This window comes from Cibotium barometz, chromosome 27 (genome assembly GCF_041138505.1).
Source record: "Cibotium barometz isolate CiBa-2024 chromosome 27, ASM4113850v1, whole genome shotgun sequence".
Lineage (NCBI taxonomy): Eukaryota > Viridiplantae > Streptophyta > Polypodiopsida > Cyatheales > Cibotiaceae > Cibotium > Cibotium barometz.
This window is the reverse complement of record NC_141072.1, coordinates 11,054,942-11,080,289: the sequence shown is the minus strand read 5'-3', so window position 1 is coordinate 11,080,289 and position 25,348 is coordinate 11,054,942. Positions and strand designations below refer to the sequence as shown.

The 25,348-nt window shown below is 46.5% G+C and overlaps 1 protein-coding gene across 4 annotated transcripts in view; it reads left to right on the top strand.

Moving 5' to 3' along the window:
• The window catches only part of LOC147623078 (putative UDP-N-acetylglucosamine--peptide N-acetylglucosaminyltransferase SPINDLY), a 60,240-nt gene extending 35,683 nt beyond the window's left edge, over positions 1-24,557 (top strand). For 3 of the 4 annotated variants that reach the window (XM_086821127.1, XM_086821128.1, XM_086821130.1), the window contains 13 exons: positions 772-900; positions 1,038-1,157; positions 19,267-19,335; positions 19,431-19,512; positions 19,753-19,847; positions 19,950-20,014; positions 20,688-20,886; positions 21,389-21,583; positions 21,676-21,770; positions 21,880-22,015; positions 22,122-22,339; positions 23,002-23,129; positions 23,233-24,557. In XM_086821127.1, the coding sequence (XP_086677253.1) occupies positions 772-900; positions 1,038-1,157; positions 19,267-19,335; positions 19,431-19,512; positions 19,753-19,847; positions 19,950-20,014; positions 20,688-20,886; positions 21,389-21,583; positions 21,676-21,770; positions 21,880-22,015; positions 22,122-22,339; positions 23,002-23,129; positions 23,233-23,666 (1,965 nt within the window). In that variant the 3' untranslated portion in view covers positions 23,667-24,557. The remainder of the gene's footprint in view (positions 1-771; positions 901-1,037; positions 1,158-19,266; positions 19,336-19,430; positions 19,513-19,752; positions 19,848-19,949; positions 20,015-20,687; positions 20,887-21,388; positions 21,584-21,675; positions 21,771-21,879; positions 22,016-22,121; positions 22,340-23,001; positions 23,130-23,232) is intronic. The other variant, XR_015269326.1, reaches the window with a different exon arrangement.
• The last annotated feature ends 791 nt before the right edge of the window (positions 24,558-25,348 follow it).

The following is a 25,348-nucleotide window of genomic DNA, read 5'->3' as shown; positions in this document are numbered from 1 at the left end:
CTTTGCAATGAAATCTCAACTTCTGGCATGAAGCTTAGTTTTTTTTGCCTATTTTATGTGGTTTGCTTGTTGTTGTCACTGTCTAGAAATAACAAATTTATCTTTTGAAACTTCATATGAAAGATTAGGGCTTTCAGCTTGCATACGAAGGATCTCTGAACCAGTTTTATCTTGCTAGTCCTTTTTTTTTGGAAGTAATTTTAGTATATTGCATATGCCCATTGTAGGAAAAACAAATTACAAACAAGGGCCAAAGGCAACACCATACTTCAAAAAGTAAACCCAGATAGACCAACATACTTATAGGTCCATATGTCTTGCAAATCTTAAATATACATAAGCTCAATGGACCTTCTTGGACGGACTCACTAGCTTACCATCTAGCCATAGCCGCTCTCTAGTGCATTCCAGAGCGCAAGCCAGACCAACACTGTGTCTGACCACTCATCTAAGCCCTGGAGTCCTGTGCCGTCATGACCCGCTGTTTAGGTGTAAGGCTTGAACCTGAACACAGCGGCATTCTGATTCCAAGGTTCTTCATAATCTTGGAATGCCCATCAATGTGCCTAATTCTCACTTATATAACCACAGGTGCCCTTAACTTTAAGGCCACTTTACACTAGCTGATCAGTATTGGGAGTCTTGTTATGTCTTTTGGGGACATAACATCAAATTGTACATAACATCTCCTTTCTTCCCTAATCTCCGTCCAATCTATGGCAGGAAGGATGTCGCACTTAGTTTTGACAGGCTTTGCCATATGCTATGCAGGTAAAGCTTGAAGGAGATATACATCAGGGGGTCGCTTATTACAAGAAAGCTCTTCTGTACAACTGGCACTATGCAGATTCTCTGTACAACTTGGGGGTTGCCTATGGAGAAATGCTCAAGTTTGACATGGTGAGATTTCAATCGCCCCCCTTTTTACAAGGTTATCATGCTTGTAACCTACAAATTTCAAAGTTAGTGGACTTGGGTATGGTTGCATGCAATCACCTGTATCATCTTTGTTTTAAGCGTAGAGCTCTTGATTGCAGGCTATCGTAATGTATGAACTCGCTCTACACTTCAATCCACATTGTGCAGAGGCATGCAACAACCTTGGAGTCATTTACAAGGACAGAGACAACCTTGATAAGGCAGTTGAATGCTACCAGGTGTGACCGAGTGTAGTTTTGCATCAATCGATTTCTCTCTCTCTCTCTCTCTCTCTCTCACACACACACACACACACACACACACGAGAGAGAGAGAGAGAGAGAGAGAGAGAGAGAGAGAGAGAGAGAGAGAAAGATTTTATTAACGTCTTCCAAAAGACCGAACTCGGCCTATGAGACAAATCGGAGTACCTGTATGGGGTATCCTCTGTCATCCCAACAAAATGAAAAAGTACTGAATAAAAAAAGCTGAATCTGGGTGTGGAGGGGATGGAGCTCTGCTACTAGGAGAATGCAAAGCTATATGCATGGAGTATACAATCATGATATGCAACCTAGCTAGCTCCATCCTGTACCATACTGGGGGTATAAAATGGTATACATCAGTGAAGGGGGTGTCCACAGCTCCCTGAAGAACATGCCTGGGTGTGCTCTGAAGCGAGCCAGTCGCTCCGCACCCTCTCTGTGAAACTGAGCTCTGATCTCTGTCATCTCTCTCTGGTATAGGCGTGGTGTTCGAAAGCCAGGTGTCCTCTGTCTCCTGCGGGCTCTAAGTGTCTCTGCTCTCTGGAGAGTAATTCCCTGCCGTGTAGGGGCTGGGAGGGGTATGGATCTCTGAAAAAATGTAGTAATCTGTGTCTGTCGCCCCCCCTCTGGAGCTGTCTGAGCTTGTAATAATGTCTCTCTGTGGCGCTGTATGTCTAGAATGTATCTCCCCAGTATGCGCTGGTCTGCTGCCTCAAAGATCTGGCGTAGGGAATGTGGCTCTCTGAATAAAATGGGATATCTCTCTCTGATGGCTGTATATGCTCTGCATTTGCATACATAATGCTCCTCACTCTCCACCTCCTCTCTGCACAATCTGCATACCCTCTCCTCTCGGGGGATCCGTGCTGCTCTGCCAGTCTCAATCTCCAATCGGTGTGATGAAACTCTGAGCTGACCAATAGCCACTCGGGAGCCGTGTGGTAAAAAGCCCTCCATGTATCTAGGCCTCTCTATAAATCCATCATCAGTGATACTCATGAAGTGATCTCTGTAGTATAGCATCTTCGGTGGAAGACGCTGTGTAGGCGATATACATGTCTCTTGTGTATAGAGCTGCCATAGATCCTGTCTCAATACTTTGTTCCTCTCACTATGAGAGAGACGGATATGTGGTGCATCCTTGTCATACTGGAATGGTGGTAGATGATCCATGTCTAGGCCATGCTGTGAGAACCAATGTGTGACCCGTGCATACCATGATCCTCTGTCTCCTGCCTCAGCCAACTGGCTAGATGCCTGAAAAGCTCTGTATGATAATCGGTCCTGTGGCATCTCTCTGAATCTGTCTAGCAGGCATATAGTCTGGAATATGGCTTCTACCATCATAGGAGGCGCAGCAAACTCTGCTCGGATAATGTCATGAGGTACTGACGGTTTGCTGCGTATCATGCGTGCCATCATGAGGGCCTGTGGTCTCTCTATCTGTGTCCACCAATGGGCAGCAAGGCCTGGCGCCCATACTGCTGCTCCATACATCAATGCCTGTGTGACTAATGTGTCAAATAGCCACCCCTTCGTCCGGGGCTCCTGAAAATGCGCCTGGTGGCACTGTCTCTCTAGCATAGCCAATGCTGCATATCCCCGTGTCAATCTAGCTCTGGCTGCTGAACCCATGGTGAAGCGTGTGGCTGTTGCAGAGAAGGTAACCCCTAGGTACACGTATGATGTCACCACCTCCACCTGGCATCCTGCGAGAGTGAATGTCAGCTGACTCCTGCCCTCTCTCGATGTATGAAAGACCATAACCTTGGTTTTCCCAAGGTTCACAGTAAGACCCCTCGGTGTGCAGAAATCATCGAGTGCATGTAGATGCTGCTGTAGACCACCTGGGGACTCAGACACTAATACAATATCATCAGCATAGAGCATAATATGTACTGAGGTACCTGCTAAATCAACTCCATCTCCGCCTCCCCGTGTAATGAAGTCAGCCACCTCATCAATGTATAACCCAAATAGCGTATGGGAAAGTGGGCATCCTTGCTTCACACCAATGGTGCTAGCAATAGTCTCGGACATACCTCCTGGACATCTGACTCGCCCAAAAACCTGCTCATATAATGCATAGTACAAAGAATGTGAAAACTGAAAACTGAAACATGACTCTATAAGCCTCATGATGGCAAATGTGGCTATGGTGAGGGCATGCCACTTTGTCAGATAATCTAATGGATCTGTCTGTGTGTGGTGCAGATCCTTGGTGCTCTAGGTTGGGGGTGCCTGTCATGTAGGATGGAGTAGGCCGCCCACTTAGGACTCCTCTGTCTTGGGACGCGGATATGGCCTTTGTATTGATGGTATGAGCTGATGTTGATGCGGCAGTGTCGGCATGGGTGGTTGACGTGCCATGAAGAAATCAGTGATGCGTCTCTGGGCAACGTCTTGTATGGGCTGACCTTGTCTCTCAACATGTCCTCTCAATAGTCTGTCCCTATGTTGTCCGTGCTCTATCAGGTACATCCCGAGACCATCTTCTTGCATCACCCGTGCCCTCTCCTAGAAGAGGCAGTGAAATCTCCCCTGTATCTCTTAATACGCTGGGAGTTTGAACATATAGTGGGTCTCGTCCTCTACCTTGCCTATGGTACATACTCTGCATATCCGCTCCTTGTGGGATGTTCTTGGCTCTCCTAGTCTCTACTTTGGAGGCAGTCGGAGGATGCTGACCAATCGCGATGTGCATAGCATGTTACATGTGGATCTGCATGTACCTTGGTATCTCAAAGAATCCATCCCCAGTGACTTCAAAAAAAGAGCTTTCTGTAGAACTCACGTTTCGTCCCTATTTCTGATAATGACACCCAAGTCAAGTGTATGTGTAGGCCAAGTAGATCCAACCGAATGATCTGGTTGATGTGCTGTCATGAGAGGCCGAGGTGCAGGGAGTCTAGGTTGTACTAAAATGTTGGGAGATGATCCATCTGTACTCCATGTGCATGAAACCATTCAACTACCTCTGAGTCCCATACGTGCTTTGGTAAAGGTGGCAACCATCGTCTCCGTGAGATGGAGGGAAGTCTGGCGTGTCTCGTGCTCCCTCTCCCTCTCCCTCTCATCCTTTGTGAGAGCGTAGGGTGCATATATCGTCCAATATGGAGAAATTTCTCTTGAAACTTGCTTGACCAATTGCCATGTGACCTAGTGTCAAATCCCCACGGATCTTCCCTCGTGATCGATCTTGGTTCGAACTCGAATCCTGCAAACAAACGAACAACAAACAAGCAAGGGGGTGCAGGCCTGACTCACCTCCCAACCATGACAGCCGTGGGCAAGCCCACAATCTTGGCTGTCCCCACCAAGCCACGAGCTGAGCTAACTAGGTTGACGTACCGACCAATCTCCTCCTCGCGACGTCCCATACCGCCACGAAGCTGCCCTCGCGGGCCTTGAGATCGCTGCCGGCCTCGGCTGCACAAAGCAGGTGCACGTCTGCACTAGATCCAGACTCCAAGACCATAGAGCTCTCACAAACTCGCGAGACTCTCTATGTCCAATAACTAACCTTGGCCACCCTTTTATAGGCTCTTGGCCGGTCATCGGGCGTCCACACTTGGCCGCCCGCCCGTCCATACTTGGGTGCCCGCCCGTTAGTATATCCCTAACTCAGCTCGTCAATCAGCCTGCCTATTTCCAAGCTTCCCCAAGCCTCGAAACTAGTCTTGCATGCGTATAGCACACGGTAGATACCCACCGTCCTGGATCTTCTGCCAAAATGGACCAAAATAACTATTAGTCCTGCAAAGCCCTCTCAATGACTGAAATAAGTCAGTAGAAATCTCGGTGAACGACAAAGTATTCACCTCTCTAATCCGACTAAGCGCATCTGCAATATTATTCATGGACCCTTTCCGATAACGGATCTCAAAATCAAAATCTTGCATTAACTCTGCCCAACGAGCTTTCCTGCCTCTCAAATCATCCGCATCACACACATACTTGATTGACTGATGATCAGTCAATACCACAAACTTGGAGCCATATAAATAATGTCTCCAAACCTTGAGAGCATGAATCACAGCATAAAGCTCCTTCTCAAGGGTTGGCCAACGAGATTGAGTGTCGTCTAGCTTTTTACTTTCAAAAGAAACCGGTCTACCATCTTGAAATAAAGCAGCCCCGATAGCATAGTCACTGGCATCAGTTTCAAGAACATAAGGCCGACTAGGATCAGGCAATGCTAAGATAGGTGCTTCCTTGACTTTATCTTTCAAAAGTCTGAAGGCCATATCCAAATCGTTATTCCAAGTGATAGGCTGATTGGACTTACGTCCACGACCTTTCAATAAGTCGGTCATCGGTAGTGTGAGCTGAGAGTACTCCCGTACAGATTTCCTAAGAAAAACAACAAAACCGAGAAAAGAACGAAGTTGTTTCACTGTTCGCGGTATAGGCCAGTCCAAAACCTTCTGAACTCGGTCATAGTCAATGCTCAATCCATCTCTAGTGATCTTGTGTCCCAAGTAAATGATGTCGGTCATAAAGAACTCACATTTACTCATCTTGGCATATAGTCGATTCTGTCTTAAAATAGCTAAGACAATCGTGAGGTGTCTGACATGATCCTCAAGAGTACGACTATAAATCAAAATATCATCCAGGAACACCACCACAAATTTTCCCAAATGTTCACGAAAAAGATCGTTCATCATTTGCTGGAAAGTGGCTGGAGCATTGGTTAACCCAAAAGGTAATACGAGAAACTCGTAATGACCATACCTAGTCCGAAAGGCGGTTCTTTCGACATGCCTTTCATGAATACGTATCTGGTGATAGCCAGTACGTAAATCTATCTTCGTGAAATATTTCGCTCCTGCTAACCGGTTAATTAGGTCATCTGATCTAGGGAGAGGATAACGGTTCTTAATAGTCAACTTGTTCAATCTTTTGTAATCTATACACATTCTCCAAGTATTGTCCTTCTTTCTTCTAAGCAACACAGGTGCACCCCAAGGTGATTTACTTGGACGGATCTGGCCCATCCTCAAATAATCTGCGAGTTGTTTAGCCAACTCATCTTCCTCAGCTTGGCTCATCCTATAAGGTGGAATACTCACAGGATGAGCACCAGGGATCAAGTCAATACGATGATCTACTGCCCGTTCAGGTGGTAAACCCGATGGCAATTCCTTAGGAAATACATCTTGAAATGAATCAAGTATCTTCTGTAATTCTTTGCTTTCAAACACACTTAATTCATTCACATCCATGGAAGGGATGAGAAAAGAAGAAAGTGGAATCAATACACAATGGAAAGCGGTGTACAAAGAAGAATTCATTATATTTCCAAAATCAATTGTATTTACAAGAGGTCCCTGAGAGGGATGGATACAATCACCTAAAATACTATACTTGGTGTCCCTATGCTGAAAAGAAAAAATATGACTAGACCAATCTATCTGGACATCAAGAGTCTTAAACCACTCAATCCCTAATAACAAGTCTACATTTTCCAGATGCATGACATAGCATTCCAGAGTATCTTTGTAGTCCTGAATCTGGATTGAAAGCATCTCGACCTTGCGATCCCAAACTTGTCTTCCCGCAGGTAGACGTACCTCATAGGTATGGTCGCTGAGTGTCGTGTCAAGACTCAATTTCTGCACAAGCTTGTAGTTAACAAAGTTATGCGAACTGCCAGGGTCTAAAAGAATGTGAATTTTATGGCCATTCACTTCTCCATAAACTCGGAGAAGATCATGTATGCCAAATACCTTAGAATTGAACAGACAATCAGAACAAGTACTAGGGCGAGAGTACAGTAATTGACGTACCTGTCAAAGACAACTGGTTAGCTGTCTTTGGCTTGGGTCCTGCGTTTGACTTGGTACCCTTTTTCTTTGGGCACTCGTTACGCATATGTCCTTTTTCTTCGCAGATAAAACAACGTCCTTCCTTCTTGAGCTTCAAAGCTCTAAGGAGTCGTTTCTTCTTCGCTGGTGTCGAACTTGAATTCTTCGAAGGTTGGTCCGAAGACTTGCCTTCAGTCGTGTTAGCCATAGGTGCGGAGAACTTTCTTTTATGCTTGTTCCCCTGCTCGGTAACGGGTTTTGACTTGGAAGAGACCATCGTATCATCATAGATACGAGCTGAATGAATGGCCTCGTCCAATGTTTTACATTTGTTATTTTTAACCTGTAATCGGTACGAGTCGGGTAAACCAGCTACGAAAAACCCCAAAAGAGTAGTGGGATCCATCTTTGTAGCCTTCATCTGCAAGTCACGAAACTTCTGGAGGTAGACCTCATAAGTGAGGTGCTGCGAGGTCATGGTCAAAGCTGAAAACCGGGCAACAACATCGTAGTCATCCTCTTTCTTGAGGAATTCTTTCTTGAAAATGTCTTCGAATTGTGCCCAAGTCGTTGGCTTTGGGTTCAGTTCCTTCCACCAAAGCAAAGCTTTGCCGGACAAGAAACCTGCTGCTAACTGTATCTTCTTTCCATCATCATATGGATGAAACTGAAAGTGAACTTGCCACTTATGTAGCCAAGTGTCCACGATCTCCTTGGTTCTCTGCTTTTGCTCGCCCCCGAACGGTTCCGGAGTAATATTGGGGCCTAAAGCAGAAGCCAAGGTATCCATTCCCGAGAAAGTAGAGAGGGTAGTGGTCAAGAGAGCGATGGAGTTTTGCAAAGCCTGCATCTGGGCTGCGATTTGTGCCTGACGTTCCGTCGAAGAAGCTTCGAGAGCTACTTTGAACTCTTGGAAATCTGATTTTGACACAAACTCGTCAAAAAGATCGGCATCAGTGCCTTCCGTAGCCGGCAAGCCTTCGCGTTCCACGAGGGGCTCCAACTCTGATTGTTGGGTCGACATCGTGAAGAGGGTACGTGGAGAGAAAATTTGGTCTTTGCACAACAAAAGTGCGAGCGAACTCGAGAGCTTGAGAGCTTGAAGACTTGAGAACTCGAGAGAGGTGTGGCAAGAAGCCCACGTGAGGGGGTTTATAAAGGTTTCCCAAAAGCCAAAAAATCTCGAAAAGCTATGCTTAGCTTTTACTTTAGCTTTTGTGTTTTTTGTGTTTTTTTTTTCTTGAATAAATATATATATATTTTAATATATATATATATATGGATATATATATTCTAAAGTCTTAAAAAAAATAAAACCTTGGAAACCTTTTGAACCATGGAGGTCTTTTTAAAACTTTGAAATTTTAAACTTTAAAAAAAAAAACGAAAGCTAAAAAAAAAAACGAGCTTTCCTTGTGTTTTTTTTTTTTCAACCTCCTGGATTCGCCCATCGGCGTGCTGCTGCCGTCACCGGTGCTTTCATGCTGTCGGCGGATGCTGTTGTCAGCTGCGTCGGCCAATACCTTTGCGCCAGCCTACGCCTGTGCCAGCCCGAGTAGGCGTGGCCACAAAGCCACGTAGGCCTAGGCGCCTGCATCGCTGGCCTGGCTTGGGCCGCCTGCGCTAGGCTGCGTAGGCCTGGCTGAGGGGCCTGCGTAGGCCTGGCTGGCTGCGCTAGCCTGGCCGCCTGGCTTGGCAGGCCTGGCCACGCAAGTCTAGGCGCCTGCCAGCCTACGGGTCCTGGCCGCCCATACCATTACGCCCACTATAGCCTGCAGCATCAAACAAGACCCGGCGAACGCACGTAACCAGCAGGACAGCAAACGATTCGCACGCTCTCTCTCTCACTCTCTCTCTCGTTCGTTCAACGAAAAGAAACGAAAAGCATCATGCTTTTTTTTTTCTTTTTTCTGTTTTCTCTCCCTGCAAGTTATGCGACTGCACACAAGGCCTCTTCTTTGCAAAAGCAATCAACCCAATTTAACCTACCATCTCCCATCAACATGGGGTTCTTTGATGAAGGAAAAACACATACAAAACTGAAAACTGCAGCATGCACAGAAAAAACAACAAGCTTTTTTAACACATACCGTACTTCGACCTCTTCTTCTCTATCTTGAATGTGTATGCGCAACTTGCCAATGATTGGCGTAACTTGCACTTCTTTACCAACAAAGGGAGTCCTTGGTTCAATTTGAGAACCCATGTCTTGTTTCTCAATACCCAAAGCGGCTGCCATTTTTGTAGATATGAAGTTCTTAGTTACACAATCGTCAAACTTCAACTAAAAAAAGCTTCATCGCCTTTTTTTGGCCTAAGGCTCAACACATCACGACAACATGGAGTAGCATAATCGAGCTCTCGGCTCATTTAACAGCTGGCCCCGCCAATGAGAGGAAGCAGACGTGAGGAGAAGAGAACTCTCAGCTCATTAGCCTTGGCCACCACCAGCTTGAAGGAGGAGAAGAAGTTAAAATTTCTTTGAGTTAAAAAAAAAGAGGGCCTACTTCATTAAACCTTCAGGTTTTCCCTTGTCCATTCACACTCCTTTTGACACTCTTTTCTTTTTTCTCACACTTCTTCCCAGTCTTTTATCTTCTTTCCCACACTCTTCAGTGTTGGATTTCATAGAGCGTTTCTCTGTAGGCAAAGTGCTACCCAGGAATGTACAATAGGTCATGTGGTTGTGATTTGACATCTTTATTTTCAGCCACATCCTGCACTTGAATTTCAGTTGTATTATTTCTTTCTTGTATATAATACAGAGCCGTAGTTTAGGACTCTTGAGTGTTCTGTATGTGTTTTTCCGCCACACTTTCTTCCTATCTCTTGAAAAGCCTAGCGCATAGGCACAAGTGTTCTATAGACATGGATGATAGAGGAGAGTTGGCCGTGATGTTTGTGAGAGGTAGTGATAGATCTCGGTGGGGATTTGACAAGAGAAGTGGTGGTCATATACATGATCAAGCTCATGGCGAAAGATAAAGGCATATGCTAATATGTAGTGCTGCATGTGAACAGGCACTAACTCCCTGCAGGGGAACTTTTGTCCTATGGGTTTTTCCCCTTGGACATTTGGTGTGAAAGGACACCTAGAAGACTAGGTTTTATTATTATCACTTGTACTTGTCTCTTATCGTCGTTGTGTGAATATATGCACAAGAACTTCTCCCACTCTAGCTCTCTCTTGCTTGCTTCCTGTGTGTGTGTGTGAGAGAGAGAGAGAGAGAGAGAGAGAGAGAGCTTCTATTGCTGTCCAAACCCTAACCCTAACACCTGTATGCTAACATTTGGTATTAGAGCCTTGGGTTAACTCTGCCTTGAGCATTTAATTTTTTGCTTGTCTGTACAACCACTATCGCCCGCCGTACAGTTTGCACACACACGTGACTGGCACCCGTCCGTACATCCTCACAGAGTCCTATACCTTTCCATACTTTCTCGTGCGACATCCGCACGGTCGATTCTTACTATCTGCTTGTGCGATTGTACTGGCTGGCCTATACGTCCTCATGTGACATGCACATGGTCGATCCTTACTATCTGCTTGTGCGATTGTACTTGCTGGCCTATACTACCTCATGTGACAAGCACATGGTCGATCCTTACTATCTGCTTGTGTGACTGTATTGGCTGTACTTGCAATTGCTACATAAAATTAATTTGGGGCTTTTCTGATTTTGGGATTCTCGAGCTTCCCGGCATTGGCTATTCACACACAACACTATCACGATGTCAAAAAATACATTTGGAAGTGCAAAATCGAGGCTTTTTCCACTCTTTCCTTTGGAATCTTGCAATGGGTTTGCGCAAGATAAGTAGAGGTTGCTGCATTTGGTGGCAGTTTGTGCTCATTGTGCTTGGCAGTGCACATTAGTGCGTATTTGGGTTGCATACACTTGTGTATTTTGTAAAATGGCACAGAATGCAGCAGATTTATTTGGTGTTTTGTCCCAAGAGGACAAATTAGATGGGAGCAATTACTATTTAGGGAGTTTTATGGTCAGAAATTTGTTGGTGGCCAAGGGTTTGTGGGGTTTTGTAAACGGTGATGATGCCCGTTACACTGATGTTGCTAACTTGTTTGCACCTGCCGCACATCAAAGGGGTGAGCGGGGTGGCCCCAGCAGGGATGCATGGGATGTACTAGAAACTATGTATCAGGCAAAGAATGAGGCGAGAGTTGCATATCTCAAGAAAGAACTTGAGAACTTGGATATGCATGAAGGTGAGAGTATGGCCGATCATCTTATTAAGATCCAGGAGCTTCGGGAGAAGCTGCTTAATATTGATGAGGTCATTAACTTGTATCTAGGACATTGCAGTCGCTACTAGAATCCTACTTGAATTTCCACACTTCTCTTACTTTGTCTTTGAAGGGTAACTCGGAGCCTCTACAGTTTGTGGAGTTGGTGGGTTTGTTATTACAGGAGGAGCAGACTAGGAAGGGTAACCCAGAGCCTCTACAGTTTGTGGAGTTGGTTGGTTTGTTATTACAGGAGGAGCAGACTAGGAAGAATAAATCTTCCATCATGCGTGGCCGACTGCACAGTGACCAAGACCTTTGCTGTGAATGACAAAGACAAGGGCAAGGCAAAGGGATAAGTCTAAGGCTGATTCTTGACAGCGGTCAAGCAAAGCAAAGAATGATGCAAATCACCCCAAGAGGAAAGGCAAGTGTCATTATTGCAAAAAGTTATGGCACTTCTTCATTGAGTGCAAGAAGAGACATGCCAAAGAGAAGAAGAAGGAATCTGGTTGGGAGTGGACTCTTCTAATGCTCTACAAGCAAAGCTGATGATTCAGCTAATTTTGTGCAGGATGATTGGACTTTTTTTGGTTTGTAGTTATGATGCATCACAAGAGGATGTGTCTCTCAATGTGAATGAGAAACAGGTCATTTGGTATTTTGACAGTGGAGCCTCCAGACATATTAACATATTACCTCTATGAGGAATTTGTTCAAGTCTTTGAGGGCTGCCTCAGAAGGAAAGAAGGTCATATGTACTCTGAATTCTTTTTATCTCGTCAAAAGGATTGGTGAGATCAAGCTCACCGCCACCACAGATGGTTCATATATATGCTTTACAGATGTACTCTATCTACCAAGCATAAAGAAGAATTTGTTGTTTTTTTTTTTTCGAGAAAAGATCCTTTAGTTAGTTAAATAAAAAACGCCCGTAGGGCTACAAAAGATCTCTCCTGCTCATGAGAGAAACAGAGCAGTGAATACAGCAAGGCAGTCTGGGAGACTCTCCCTAGGTGCTGCAAAATACAAGCATCAGTACAGAGGACTGAAGGCTAAATCATACAATAGGGGGGGGGGGGGGGGGGGGAGCCAAACAGGTGGCCTGTAATGCCAACGGGGGGATCCCGTGTGTAAGGTGTAGAAGGGGCCTCTGCGCTAGGTGGTGTGAAAAGCCTGGCGCCGCAAGATCGCCTCATGCGAGCCGCCCCGGATGCGGTCATACTGTCCTTGCAGGGTGTGTATCAACTCCTGCCAAATCCCCCGTACAGTCTGCTGGTGGCTCCAGTCTCCCCTCAAAGGCCGTGAAACACCGGGCCCTCCAAGTGAACCAGATGGTGAGGCTACTGAGGAGCTCCCATCATAAATCCCTCTCCTGTGTCCAGCTGGCGGACGAGAAATCCGGTGCCGGAACCAGGCGAGGCTGGCCCCTAATGAATCCGATGGCCCGACTGTCCTGCTCCATCTCATAGCCCAGGCCCTGACGAAGTCGACCAAGCAGCGGCACCCCATGTAAACATACCCTCTGGAGAGAGGGGGGCCAGAATACGCAGCATCTGTAGCCAAATCTGCTGCGCCTGAGGGCAATCCCAAAGGCAATGTCTCTGTGTCTCCATAGGGTGGCCGCATCGGACGCAGGCCGCCGAAAGACCGCTGTGAACAAGCCAGGTGCCAACTGCTGAGCCCCTGTGGGCGACCAACCACTGGAAAGTCGAGATCCTGCGGGCCTGTCGACTAGCCTAGAGCCGAGCCCAAAAATCCTCCAGGAACTCCTGTGAGAGTCCCTGTAGCTGCCAATGCCCCGCTGTGCAGCTGGAGAGACCATCCTCCTTGCCGTCAAAATATGCCGCCCCAGCCGAACAGTATACTGGAAAAAGGTGATCTCTGTGGCCTCAAGGGATGCATAAGGATCATGCCACTCGTACTCCCCAGGGTCCCACTGTAGCCGGGCCAAGGGGCGCGTTGCATATGCCCATATGTGCCAATCCGGGAGCACATCAGCAGGGTCGGGGTCAATATGCCACTTCCGAGAAGCGGCGGCCACAACCCGTATCCTCTGAAAGGTGCACTCTGCAACCAAAGGTGACTCCATCTCCACTCTCTGAAGTCTGCCCTCATCCTGAATCTCATAGTAGAGGCATCTGCCATCCTCAGTGCAAGCTCTGACAGCAATCAGGATCTCCAACTGTGTAAAGGCTCCCATCCACCGTGGGGTCACTGGCTCGAAAGGCGTGAACCACTCCTCTGTGAGGGCCTCCTGAATATCATCCCTCATAATCAACCCCCCTCTCAGGTGACTCAGCCTCTCCACCTGGATCTCCTCTGGGAGACTGCAGAAGGCCTGCCAGTCTCCAAAACTACGTGCTGGGCCTGCCACTAACGGTCCCCAGGCTAGACGAGGCCGAGAACCCAGCATATGACCCTGCTCTGTGCGAACCGCTGGGCTCCAGATGAGCGACTGTCTGGCCCGCTCCTCAACACAAGAAGGAGGTCGCTGAGAGAGCCCCGGTCTCAGCAGCTCCCAAGCTCTCAGGATGCTCAAAGCAAATTTGTCCTCCCTTCCTCTACTGAGGCCTGTCCTCATCTCTATGAAGATCCAGCGAATCTCTGGTGCCCAGGTACCCCCTGCTGGGGGAGCCCGAGCCTGCAGCCGTTGCAAGAGAAGCTCTTTCCAAGGCTCAGCGCCTGGAAGCAGCCCCCGAACAATAAGCTTCCCCAATAAGGCTCTACTTTGATCGACTGGATCTATAATGCCCAAGCCTCCCTGAGCCAGCGGAAGTGTAATAACTGCCCATGCAACCTTTGCCCGGGCTGGCTGACCGTCCCGCCCAGACCAAAGAAAGTTCCTGATCAGCCTCTGTACCTGGTTGATGCAAGAGCTCGAGAAGATCCAGCAAGACGTAATGTACCACATGGTCGCTAACAGCACCTGATTTGCCACCACCACCCTCCCAGCCAAGGATAGTCGAGCTGTACTCCAATACAAAAGCTTCTTCCGAATGCTCAGAAGAAGCGGGGCAATCTGCTGCTCAGGTGACAAATCTAGTCCAATCTGGCATCCCAAATACCGCACTGTTGTGCCAGGAGGAATCCATCTAAAACCGGGGTCCGGGCTCCATGCCGGAGTGGGAGCACTACTGATCCAAAAGGCCACTGTCTTGCGCCAATTGATCAATGCTCCCGAAGCTGCACTAAAAACCTGGAGCGACTGCTCTGCCCGAAGAAGATTGGCCTCTTGGCCATGCAAAAATAAGCCCGTGTCGTCTGCAAACTCAGCATCGAGCAGGTCCTTCCCCCGGACTGGGAGCTGGAGTTCTCTCAAACCAACCTCCTCTGCTGTCAAATACATGCTCATAGCCTCCACAAAGAAGAGAAAAAGAAAAGGGGCGAGGGGACACCCCTGAGACGGACTGATCTGGTCAGCTCAAAACTCGGCCCCCGTCCTCCTGCAATCAAAACCTGGCTACGAGCTGTGGAATACAGAGCCGCCACCCCTCTGATCCATCCTGGCTCAAAGCCTAGGCGAAGCATAGTGCCCTCTAAGAAACCCCAATCAACTCTATCGTATGCCTTCTCAAAATCGAGAAGCATCACGACCAAGTCCTCGCCAAGAAATCTAGCTCGGGCTGTCGCCTCCCAGAAAGTAAAGATGTTGTCAAGGATACTGCGCTCCTTGACGAATCCTGTCTGGGTAGCATGAATCAACTCCCCCAGGAAGGGCTGGATCCTCAAACTCAAGGCCTTTGCTAAGACCTTGTAGACAGTATTGAGGATCGTAATAGGCCTCCAATGCCGAATATCATCTGATACTCCCTCCCCCTTGGGGATAAGAAAGATCAAGCCCTCTGAAAAGCTCTGTGGCATCACCCTAGTGTCCAAAACATACTGAAAGCCCCTGCGGGGGCCTGGCCCCAAAAGGTCCCAATAGCGCATAAAAAAGGCCGGCGACAGTCCGTCCTCCCCTGGGCCACTATGTCGCGGCAGGACCCTCAAGGCCTCGGCAAGCTCAATCTCTGAAAGAGGCGCACCAAGAACTGTACGCATACGATCTGTGACCCTCCTCTGCACATGGGCCCACACAGTCTGTCTGCAAGCATCTCGATCCTCAGTGGCTGGCTCTGCTGAAAGCAGGTCTCTATAGAATGCAGTGGCAATGGCTCTGATCTCCTCGGGCTCAGTAGCGACCGATCCATCCAGTCTACCAAGCTGACGGACTCCTGCTCGAGCATGGCGAGGTCCAGTGATCTCAAAAAACTCCCCAGTCATTCTATCACCAAGCTGCGTCCACTGAGAGGCCTGGCGACGATAGTAAAACTCATGTCTCTGCTCCTCTGCCTCTCTAACCTCCTGGCGTGCCTGGCTCAGCTGAGAGAAACTAAGACTGTCCTGAGAGCGGGAGAAGGCCCCATGCGGCCATGCATCAGTGATCCTCAGTGACATGCAAAACCGATCCCAAGCTGCAAGCTCCGTGCCGTGCACTGTAACATGACTGCCTCCCACCCTATCGGCCGGGTCCTCAAGCATGTTGAAGTCTCCCCCGACACACCAATGTGCGGCCTCTGGCAATGCATGCGTAACTTGGGTCCAAAACTCTGCTCTGGCACTAGCATGATTGGGCGCATAGACGTTGAGCACGCCCAATAGCTCATCATGCATCCTCAGAATGACATACTGTGCTCTACCAGGCACAATGATCCCTCGATCCATAATGGCCTGCCGCCATACATCTGCTATGACCATGCATACTCCTCCCTGTCCATCCAAAGGACCAAACCCTGCAGACCAAAAGGTGCCCCATCTACCAGGCATCACCGAACCATATCTCCGGATCGTGCTCTCACCCAAGTGATGCTCCTGCATCATCAAAATATCAATGCTGCCACCAACCAGGCATCTCTGAAGCTCCTGCCTCAAGCAACCACGATAGCGTATAAAATGTGCTCCGCCAAGGCCCTGTACATTCCATGAGATGATCCTCATGGATGACCTGCTGAGGTGGAGGCTGTCTCAGCCGTACGGCGGGCCTTCGCAAGCGGTTTGGATGGAGAGTAGTCCTCATCCGAGCGGCTGCGAATCTGCCCACCCGGTGTACTGCAAGAATCACGGATCAGGCGCTAGTGGCTGTGGCCCATGGCGACTGCCTCCCGCTCTGACAGAGCAACCTCGTGTATACATACATATCCAGGGTCGCGTGCAAGGTCTGCCACTATGCGAACGACCAAATGCCGAATCCCTGAGGCATCCACACTCCCGGGATCCAAGAAAAAATGAGCCAACTCCCATAGTCGGCCTATCACATCTGTCACCTCTAGATCGCTCACATGATGAGAAAACTCAACTGCCTGAGTCTTAAAAGTGCTAAGAGCGAGCTCTAGAGTCCACTCCTGGTCGCAAGGGCCACATAGAGGGAACGAGAAGGCCACCGCTGAATCAAGTGCCTCCTCCCCGCGGGCCGGAGGTATCACTACATGAACTCGGATGGGTGCTGGCTCATGGGGGTCCTCTGCTCCAAAAAGCCGTGTGAAGGCGTAATCAAAAGCCTCCGAGCGCTGTCTAATGCCGAGGCGACTCAGCCGACTGCGGATAGATGATATCCGTGAAGCCCGAATCGGCATGGTAGGTCTCCTCTGCGGTGCTCGAGCGAGGTCGGTGCTGAGCGCCCTCCGGACTGCAGGTGAGCGCCAGGGGACTGCCAGGGCCTCCCGGGAAGGAGGGGGGGGCGAGGGGGGTTGGAGAGGGAGCCGCTGCCGAAACAGGAGCGGGGATGGGAGGAGGCGAAGATGGAAGCGAGTCGGTGGGCGAGGCAAGTTTTGGATGGAGGCAATCATGTGCACACCACACATGTTTTGAACAGGTGCCCTACAAAAGCCTTACAAACCATTGAGGCTTGGTATGATTGAAAATCTAAGGTTGAATACCTCAGGTCATTTGGATGCCTTGCACATGAACATGTGCCTCCGTAGTTACGAGGCAAATTGGATGAGAAGGCTGTAAAATACATATTTGTGGGCTATAACAGTGGCAGCAAAGGATACTATCTCTACAATCCCCACACCGAGAGCATTTTTGAAAGTATAGTTGTAGTATTTGCTGAAAATTCAGCACAACCATTGGCTGAATTCAGTAGAGACTTCAAAAATGGCTCACAGGATATGTTTTGAGGGACTAATCCCATTCGGTATAGATGTCAGACATGACCATAGTTGTCAGGTACGAAATGAAGGTACGAAAAAATGGTGCCGGTACGGGACTTTTAAATTTTGAAAAATAAGTTTGATTGAGGTACGATCCACTTAAAAAACACATGAAAAAAAGATATTTCTACACATTTAGAGATGCAAAGTCCAGAGAAGTTGTAATTTGTCATAAACTTGAAAAAAGTTAAAACACCAGTACAAAAACTCAAGAGTCATGAACAATGAACACTGAACGTGCCATAAATAAGAGTCGTGGTCCACGACTTACAATAGGAAATACAAAAAAGTGTGTTGTGACTAGTCACAACACTAAGTACAAAAATGTCCAGAGTCTAGACTCTAGACTCTGGTTCTCCTCCTTAGAGAAATCACTAGGGGAAGGAATGTCCTTGCTAGAGGTACTCCCATCATTAGAGGCCAACCCAAAATTGCCCTTGCTAAGGACATTGTCCTTGTTATCGTACTCGGGCTCTCTGACGCCTGCAATAGGACTATCGTCTTCTTTAACAATAGGTGCTAAAGTGCTCCTCGAAGTTGAGCTGGAGTCACGCCTCACATGTGTAGCCACTGGGGTTGAAGTAGGGCGCCGGAGAGTCCATCGCAGTCTCCTACTCGAGTGCCACTTCTAGTTGCGCGACCTCTACCAGTACGAGAAACACAACTATCAATCTCCTCTAGCTCCCTATAGAAATCGGCATATATGGCTTCCTCATCTGGATCTCGCTCCTTGTGGACACTCTTAAGAGTGTCCACTGTCAACTTGAACTTGTCGACATTCACCTGAAAGCAAAGTTCAAACATTAATAGTGTGTGTGTGTGTGAGGGAGAGAGAGTGTGTCTTGAGAGGCTACAGCTTACTTGTGTGAGAGCTTGAAACTTGAGACCTTGGCCCTTGAGGCTTGCTGCTTGAGGGAGAGAGTGTGTGTGTGTGTGTGTGTCTTCTTATAGGGAGGGAGGCAAGAGAGAGGCCAAGGCCCAAAGCCTCAAAGGCTCAAGGCCTATGGGCCAAGGCTAAAGGCCCATGAAAAGCCCCTCCCAAACGGCCAAAAAAAAGGTAAAAAATGTGACCATTGCCCAAACAGTGACCTGCGGCGTTCCCATGCAGCCGTCCCCCACAAGCGTCCCCTCCTGGATCTTTCCTCGGAATGCCGTCCCTTGTGAGGGACGCCCAGCTGGGGACGTCCGTCCGTCCCCGTTCCACAGTGTTCTTGAGATGGCGTCCCCCCATTCCAAGGGTCCGTCCCCTCCATCCCTTGTGACTATGGCGGAATGCCTTGACCAAAAGACATGACATCACAATCATTACAATCCACTTCGGGGTGCACTTAGGCGCAAGTGTGCATAAGCGCGAACATTGAAAATAAAAATAAAAAGCTGAGGATCAACTACCATGTGTAATATGAATGCCTGGGGTACGTAGGAGAGAGCTAGTTAGTGGGGTTTAGGCTTCCAGAAGTCTTCAATTATTGCTCTTCCTTCGTGGTAGACAGCCCACTTTCCAGCTTGGCGGGCTTCTCGAATTTTAGCAAGTTCTGCACTTTTGTTTTTGAGCTGCATAGGTGTAAGCTCGTCTGCTAGCCACAGCTTGGTGCCTTGGAGTGCCTTGGATTGTTGCAAAACCTTGATCTTCTCCTTCTTGGTGTGTGTGTGTGAGAGAGAGAGAGCCCTATGTTTAGGAACGTACAGGGTTTGGTCTCATGGATTGTGCACTAGTTGATTGTACATCACTTGTTATTCCACGTGGCTTAAATTTGGTACTTAGTGCTATTTAATGCAAAGGCCAGAGAGATGGGACATCTGAAAGCGTGAAGTACTTGGTTGATTTGCAGATGGCTTTAACCATCAAGCCAAACTTCTCTCAGTCACTCAATAACCTTGGGGTGGTTTATACGGTCCAGGTGTGTTTTGAATATACCGTGGCTTCTTGCAAGTCCGTTCCTAACAAGTGTTAATAATCACTTCAAAAGGTCATCTTTTTGAAATCTGCATGCAGGGTAAGATGGATGCTGCTGCTAGCATGATTCAGGAGGCTATAATGGCAAATCCTTCTTATGCTGAGGCTTACAACAATTTAGGTGAGCTCTTCATCAGCCTTCAGAGGATTAGCTATCACACATATGACATTTTAGGGCATTTAATTGATACTACCCTCAAGTCTTTTCAATTGTATTGGGTTTTGTTTGAGGTATATTATAAACTTGAATGCTGGTGAAGTGATGGGCTTGTCCATGCGTCAGCCTTGCTCTGTGTTTGGCACAGCTCTCCTTTTCTGCTAATCTTGATTAGTTTTTGACGGCAAATGCTTTGTTGGACAGGTGTTTTGCATAGAGATGCTGGCAACATTTCTCTTGCCATAGAAGCCTACGAGCAATGCCTTCAAATCGACCCCGACTCACGCAATGCCGGTCAGGTCTGATATCTTAGTTCATGATGCTCGTTAATAATAAGATGAGTTTCTGTTAAGATCAAAACAGTAAGATGAGTTTTTGAAGCATTATGAATCTATTTGCAGAACCGTCTGCTGGCTATGAACTATATTTATGAGGGTGAGGATGACTTGCTGTTTAATGCCCACAGGTTGTCACTGTCCTCTACTTGGTTTTAAAGGTGGACATACGTTCGTGTATGTGCTCAATGTATGGAATTGATCTTGAAAAGCTGACACCACAAGGAGGCTTACTGTAATTTCATTGCATTTCAAAACTGATAAGTTCATTGCATTTCAATGCTGGCCTTCTTTAGTGGACATGCATCCATGTATGCTCTTGAGATAGAAAGGTTGACATATGTTCGTGTATGTACTCATGTATGGAATTGATCTTGAAATGCTGACACCACAAGGAGGCTTACTGTAGCATGTAGTTTGGGCCATGCATGGCGGGTTTGATAGTATTAAGGGCTTTTGATGTCTTTACTGATTGAATCAATCATTAGGGCCTTTACAGACATCTTCCTGCCCACAGGGGTTGGACAGGGGGATACCCTGCCCATGTGTGATGGGTGGTTAAGATCTCCCCTTCTATCGAACAGGAGTCATGTCTGTAGTAAAGACCCTTAGTTCACCTTAATGAAGTCCAGCACTTGCTTGATTGCTACATAAAATTAAAGCGCATCATATTACCATGGATTTGACTGCATTGCTCTTTTGAGGGAAACCATTGGATGTGATATCAACTGCTGTCAGTTCTCTTGGTTGAAGGTGAAAACAAATTTGGTGGTAGAATTAACTCTTCGTTGTGAAATCTTACAGGGATTGGGGTAAACAGTTTAGCCATCTTTACCCAGAGTTCACAACATGGAACAACAAAAAGGAACCTGATCGTTCTTTAGTAATTGGCTATATTTCACCAGACTACTTTACACACTCTGTTTCCTACTTTGTGGAGGCACCACTTGTGTACCATAACTACTCAAACTACAGAGTAGTGGTGTATTCTGCAGTTGTGAAGGTATGATAAATGCCATCTTGTTTTGTTGGAAATATTGTGAACTGGGGTATGTAGGTGCATGTATATGTGCTAATAAGAGACTCAGTCTACTGTAGCTGTTGGGTGTTGGACTCACACACTCACACACACAAACCTGCACATTAGGGTTAGGTGCAGGGTAGAGAAGCTCACACACAGAAATGAGAGAGAGAGAGAGAGAGAGAGAGAGAGAGAGAGAGCCAAAAGTGTGGTATCCACAAAATGCAAGTCAACCCGTGCATGTGTGCCACATCCATATAATATAGAAGTACAAAATATTATATGTTAAGAGTGTCCTTTCACACTTGATGTCCAAGGGGAAAAACCACATGGGAAAAAGTGCCTTGGTTAAGCCCAAAAAGTGCCCTTGGTTAAGCCCTGTTCACACATAGCACTACCATAAGTGAGCATATGCCTACAGTAGCCTCCAGATGGCATGAGACGTAGGTCTTATCCAGTGGCTTGTATACTCTGATGGTGCCAGGCTGATGCAAAAACGTTGCGGTTAAAGGATACAGTCATAAAAAAAGGTGGTGCTTGGAGAGACATTTACGGAATCGACGAGAAAGTTGTAGCCAACCTTGTGAGAGAAGATCAAGTCGACATTTTAATTGAATTGACAGGACACACAGCAAATAATAAACTTGGTGTATTAGCATGCCATCCTGCACCTGTTCAGGTCCCCTGCAACCCTGATACTGTTGAGAGTTTGTCTCAGTCAATGAAGAATGAGCGTGGCATTTATTTTTGAGCTTGGGTGATTCTTCACAGGCTACTTGGATTGGCTATCCAAACACAACTGGGCTTCCAACCATAGACTACCGTTTCACAGATGCGCTGGCTGATCCTCCAATGACAAGACAAAGGTAATTTGAATTTGATAGCAGTTTAGGCTAATTTGATAGAAGTTTAGGAGGTCTAATCCTCTATGAGGAGGTGATTGGAAACTGTTCCTTCTTTGACATTGAAGTGCAGACATGTTGAAGAGCTTGTCAGGCTACCAGACTGTTTTCTCTGCTATACACCATCACCAGAAGCAGGACCAGTGGTGCAGGCACCGGCTCTCATCAATGGATTCATTACATTTGGGAGTTTTAACAATCTTGCCAAGGTTCTAAACATTCTGATATGATCCTTATCTGATGTTTGCACTTTGATAACTGCACACAAACATCTCTGATTTTCTCCAAATGATGCTAGCTGGCGTCTTCTGGCAGATTACTTCTCGGGTTCTTCGTGTCTGGGCAAGAATACTTTGTGCTATTCCAACCTCAAGGTTGATAGTGAAATGTAAACCATTTTGTTGTGAAAGTGTGAGGGAGACCTTTCTTGCAAAGTTAGAGGATCTTGGGGTGGAACCGCTTCGAGTTGATCTTCTACCATTGATTCTTTTGAATCATGACCACATGCAGGCGTACTCCCTGATGGACGTTAGGTTAGTGCAACAAAGATGATTGACTGCCTTTTATTTATCATTTAACTAATTCCTTATGGAGGTGCGCTATGTGAGAACAAGTCACACTATGTGATAGTAGAGTGTGTGTGTGCGTGCCCCTTGGGACTCAAGGTTAGTGCAATAAAGATGGCTGATATTTTCTAATCAACTAGCTTACTCGTGGAGTGAAGTGTGCTAGGTGAGAACAGCTCACAGTCTGGTGATAGTGGTATGGGGGTGAGAGAGTGTGTCTTACAAGTGTTTGTGAGATGTAGTGCAAGAGAGTAAATGTTGGCCAGTGTTGAAATAGCAACCAATGTCCTTTATATGGAGTGCGTGCCAATGTCCTTTATATGGTTATATGTTTATGGTGGTCATCATGCCCACCTAAATGATACACACAACAGGGCATATAAACCCCCTCTACAAAGGGGGAGTGGTGGTCCCCAAGATTTGGACCCAGGACCTCCACATGATGAGGGGTAAGCTGATGCCTTGGGGACCATATCGTCATAGTCAAACTTTTAAAAGTTTGTCTTTTTCCAAGTGGCTGTATGTACAGTGAAGGTTTTTGGTGCTGTCTCTGGTTTTGTTCTTTTTTCCATCTTCTATTTTGTGCTTTTGCTTATCCCTTTGAATTTTTGGTGAGAAACTCCATGCAGCTTGGACACGTTCCCATATGCTGGCACAACAACAACATGTGAATCTTTGTACATGGGAGTACCGTGTGTTACAATGGCAGGGTCAGTTCATGCCAACAATGTCGGAGTGACACTTCTGCATCAAGTTGGTAATGCATCAATGTCTCTGGTCGAGTATGGGTGAATTTCATAACACATGATCTTTTCCCATCCCATGTCTCAATGATCTAAGGGTTGATGACTTTTTGATAGGGTTGGAGAAGCTGATTGCTAGAACCGAAGATGAATATGTGAGCAAAGCACTAGATCTTGCATCTGATATACCCATGCTGGCTAATACAAGAACGAGTCTTCGAGAATGCATGCTTAAGTCTCACCTTTGCAATGGTAACGATTTTGTTCAAAAACTGGAGGGAGCTTACAGAAAGCTATGGCTTAGATATTGCAAAGGTGACATACCTTCTGAGTCGAGGCGCAGGGGATTAGATTCTTCAGATGAGAAGCTTGCTGCAAGGAGTGCAATTGAAGAGTACAAGAATGAGACAAGCTCAAAAGAACTCCCCCTCAACACTTCCGGTCTTCCAAATAGTTTTAATTGTACAACAGCACATGCACCGTCTATTTTATCAACAGAAGGGAACCATGACGATTCTATAGGGAAAGCATTGAAGCTAAACCCCAGCTAATCAAGCTAGGTGTTAGGGTTGTCTTTATACTACCTTGATTTGATAATAGATAACACTGGGCACGTTCATGAAATATATTCTTGATAATCTATGGGTGGGGTGCAAAAGATACAGATGCATGCAGAGCGGCCGGCCTCTTGGATATTACCACTGCGAGCACCGATGCCCATTGTTTATACAGCATTTTTTTAAAAAGTAAGCTTCAGATTGACTGAATTAAAATGCCGTTGCGATACATGGATGCTTTGGATTTGTGGCTGGTCTTGCCCATGACTGCTGGTAGGGGGCTGCCCCCTTCTGTAATGATAATACGTCCGGTACAAACAAGGCACCCTCTTAATTTGTGTTTGCATTCCAGCTTCAATGCTTGGACTGCCAAAGTACAGGGCTCTGGAAGCAGAAGACCTGTCTACTCTTAGGGCCTTTTCAGATATAAGAAGCAAGGAAAACTCAGGTGAGCTTGCCTGCCACTATCAAGACTTTTGACAACTTTCTGGTGGGCAGGTATATCTATAAAGGATTGTAGCGCCCTTGAACACGGGATTAAGGTATGACTACGGGCTGCATTTTTCGAGGCTTTATCGAATGCTTGCCTCATGGTTTCATAATTCACTGAACTCAATACATGGCGGCATTTGGAGTTGAAGGCTGTGCCTTTGAATTCATGCAGCTTCTTGTAGAATCTTGTTGTAGGGATTAATAGCCATCCAGGTGATTGTAACAGTTAGCATATGAAGTAGAAATTAGTGTACCGTCTGAAAGAATTACTTTTCACGTACCAGTCACAATGATAATATCTCCAAATAGTACAATACTTCATATAAAGTAATTGTATAATAACTAACAGAGCATGTTTTAGAAAAAAGTGAAAAAATTTTAATGTTGGGCCAAGATATGTATGTCTGCAAATCGATGTCATGTAAGCAATCTTCAGTACTTGTAGTTACATAAAACGAATTGAATGCTGAGCTAGAAGGGATGCCTCTTTGTAGGAGCTCCATACAATTTGTGAAAAGTTTTTTTTTTTGGTTGATAAGCGTCTGGCGTTCACGCTTCTTCTAAGAATAACAAGGTGTGTAAATAAATAAACACCGAACAAAGACACGAAACAGCACATCTCATGAGATCCATTAATATTATGAAACACTAACGGATTAATGTTGCTCAACACTGTACAAGTTATTCTTGTGTGCACGCTAGGTAGCATTAGAATGAGACATAGGACCATATGTACCTCGTGTGATGTAGTCACAACCGTAGTCATATGAGCTACCTTACTGTACAATCAATTGCCAAGCCTTGGACCTCATGTGATAGTAAACTTGGAGTGTGAAAGTCTACTCAAAACTTGGACTGTGAAAGTAAACTCCAGTGATCCGAGTTACTTCACAGGCTGAGTTTACTATGGCAGTTCCAAGACTATTCCATTCCCAAGGTCTTTAATTGTGATATTCCATTCCCATGGTCTTTAACTGTGATAGTAAATGCAGGCTTTGAAAGTAAATTTGAATGGTTTAAGTTTACTTTTGCAATTTGGATTTACTTTGCTGACGAGAGGCTATTCTATTTCCATGGTCTTTAAAGGTGATAGTAATCTCGGACTCTCGAAAAACTCAGACCACCACAGTTCGAGTTTACTGTCACAGGTCCATTCCCATGGTCGTTAACGATGATAGTGTTTG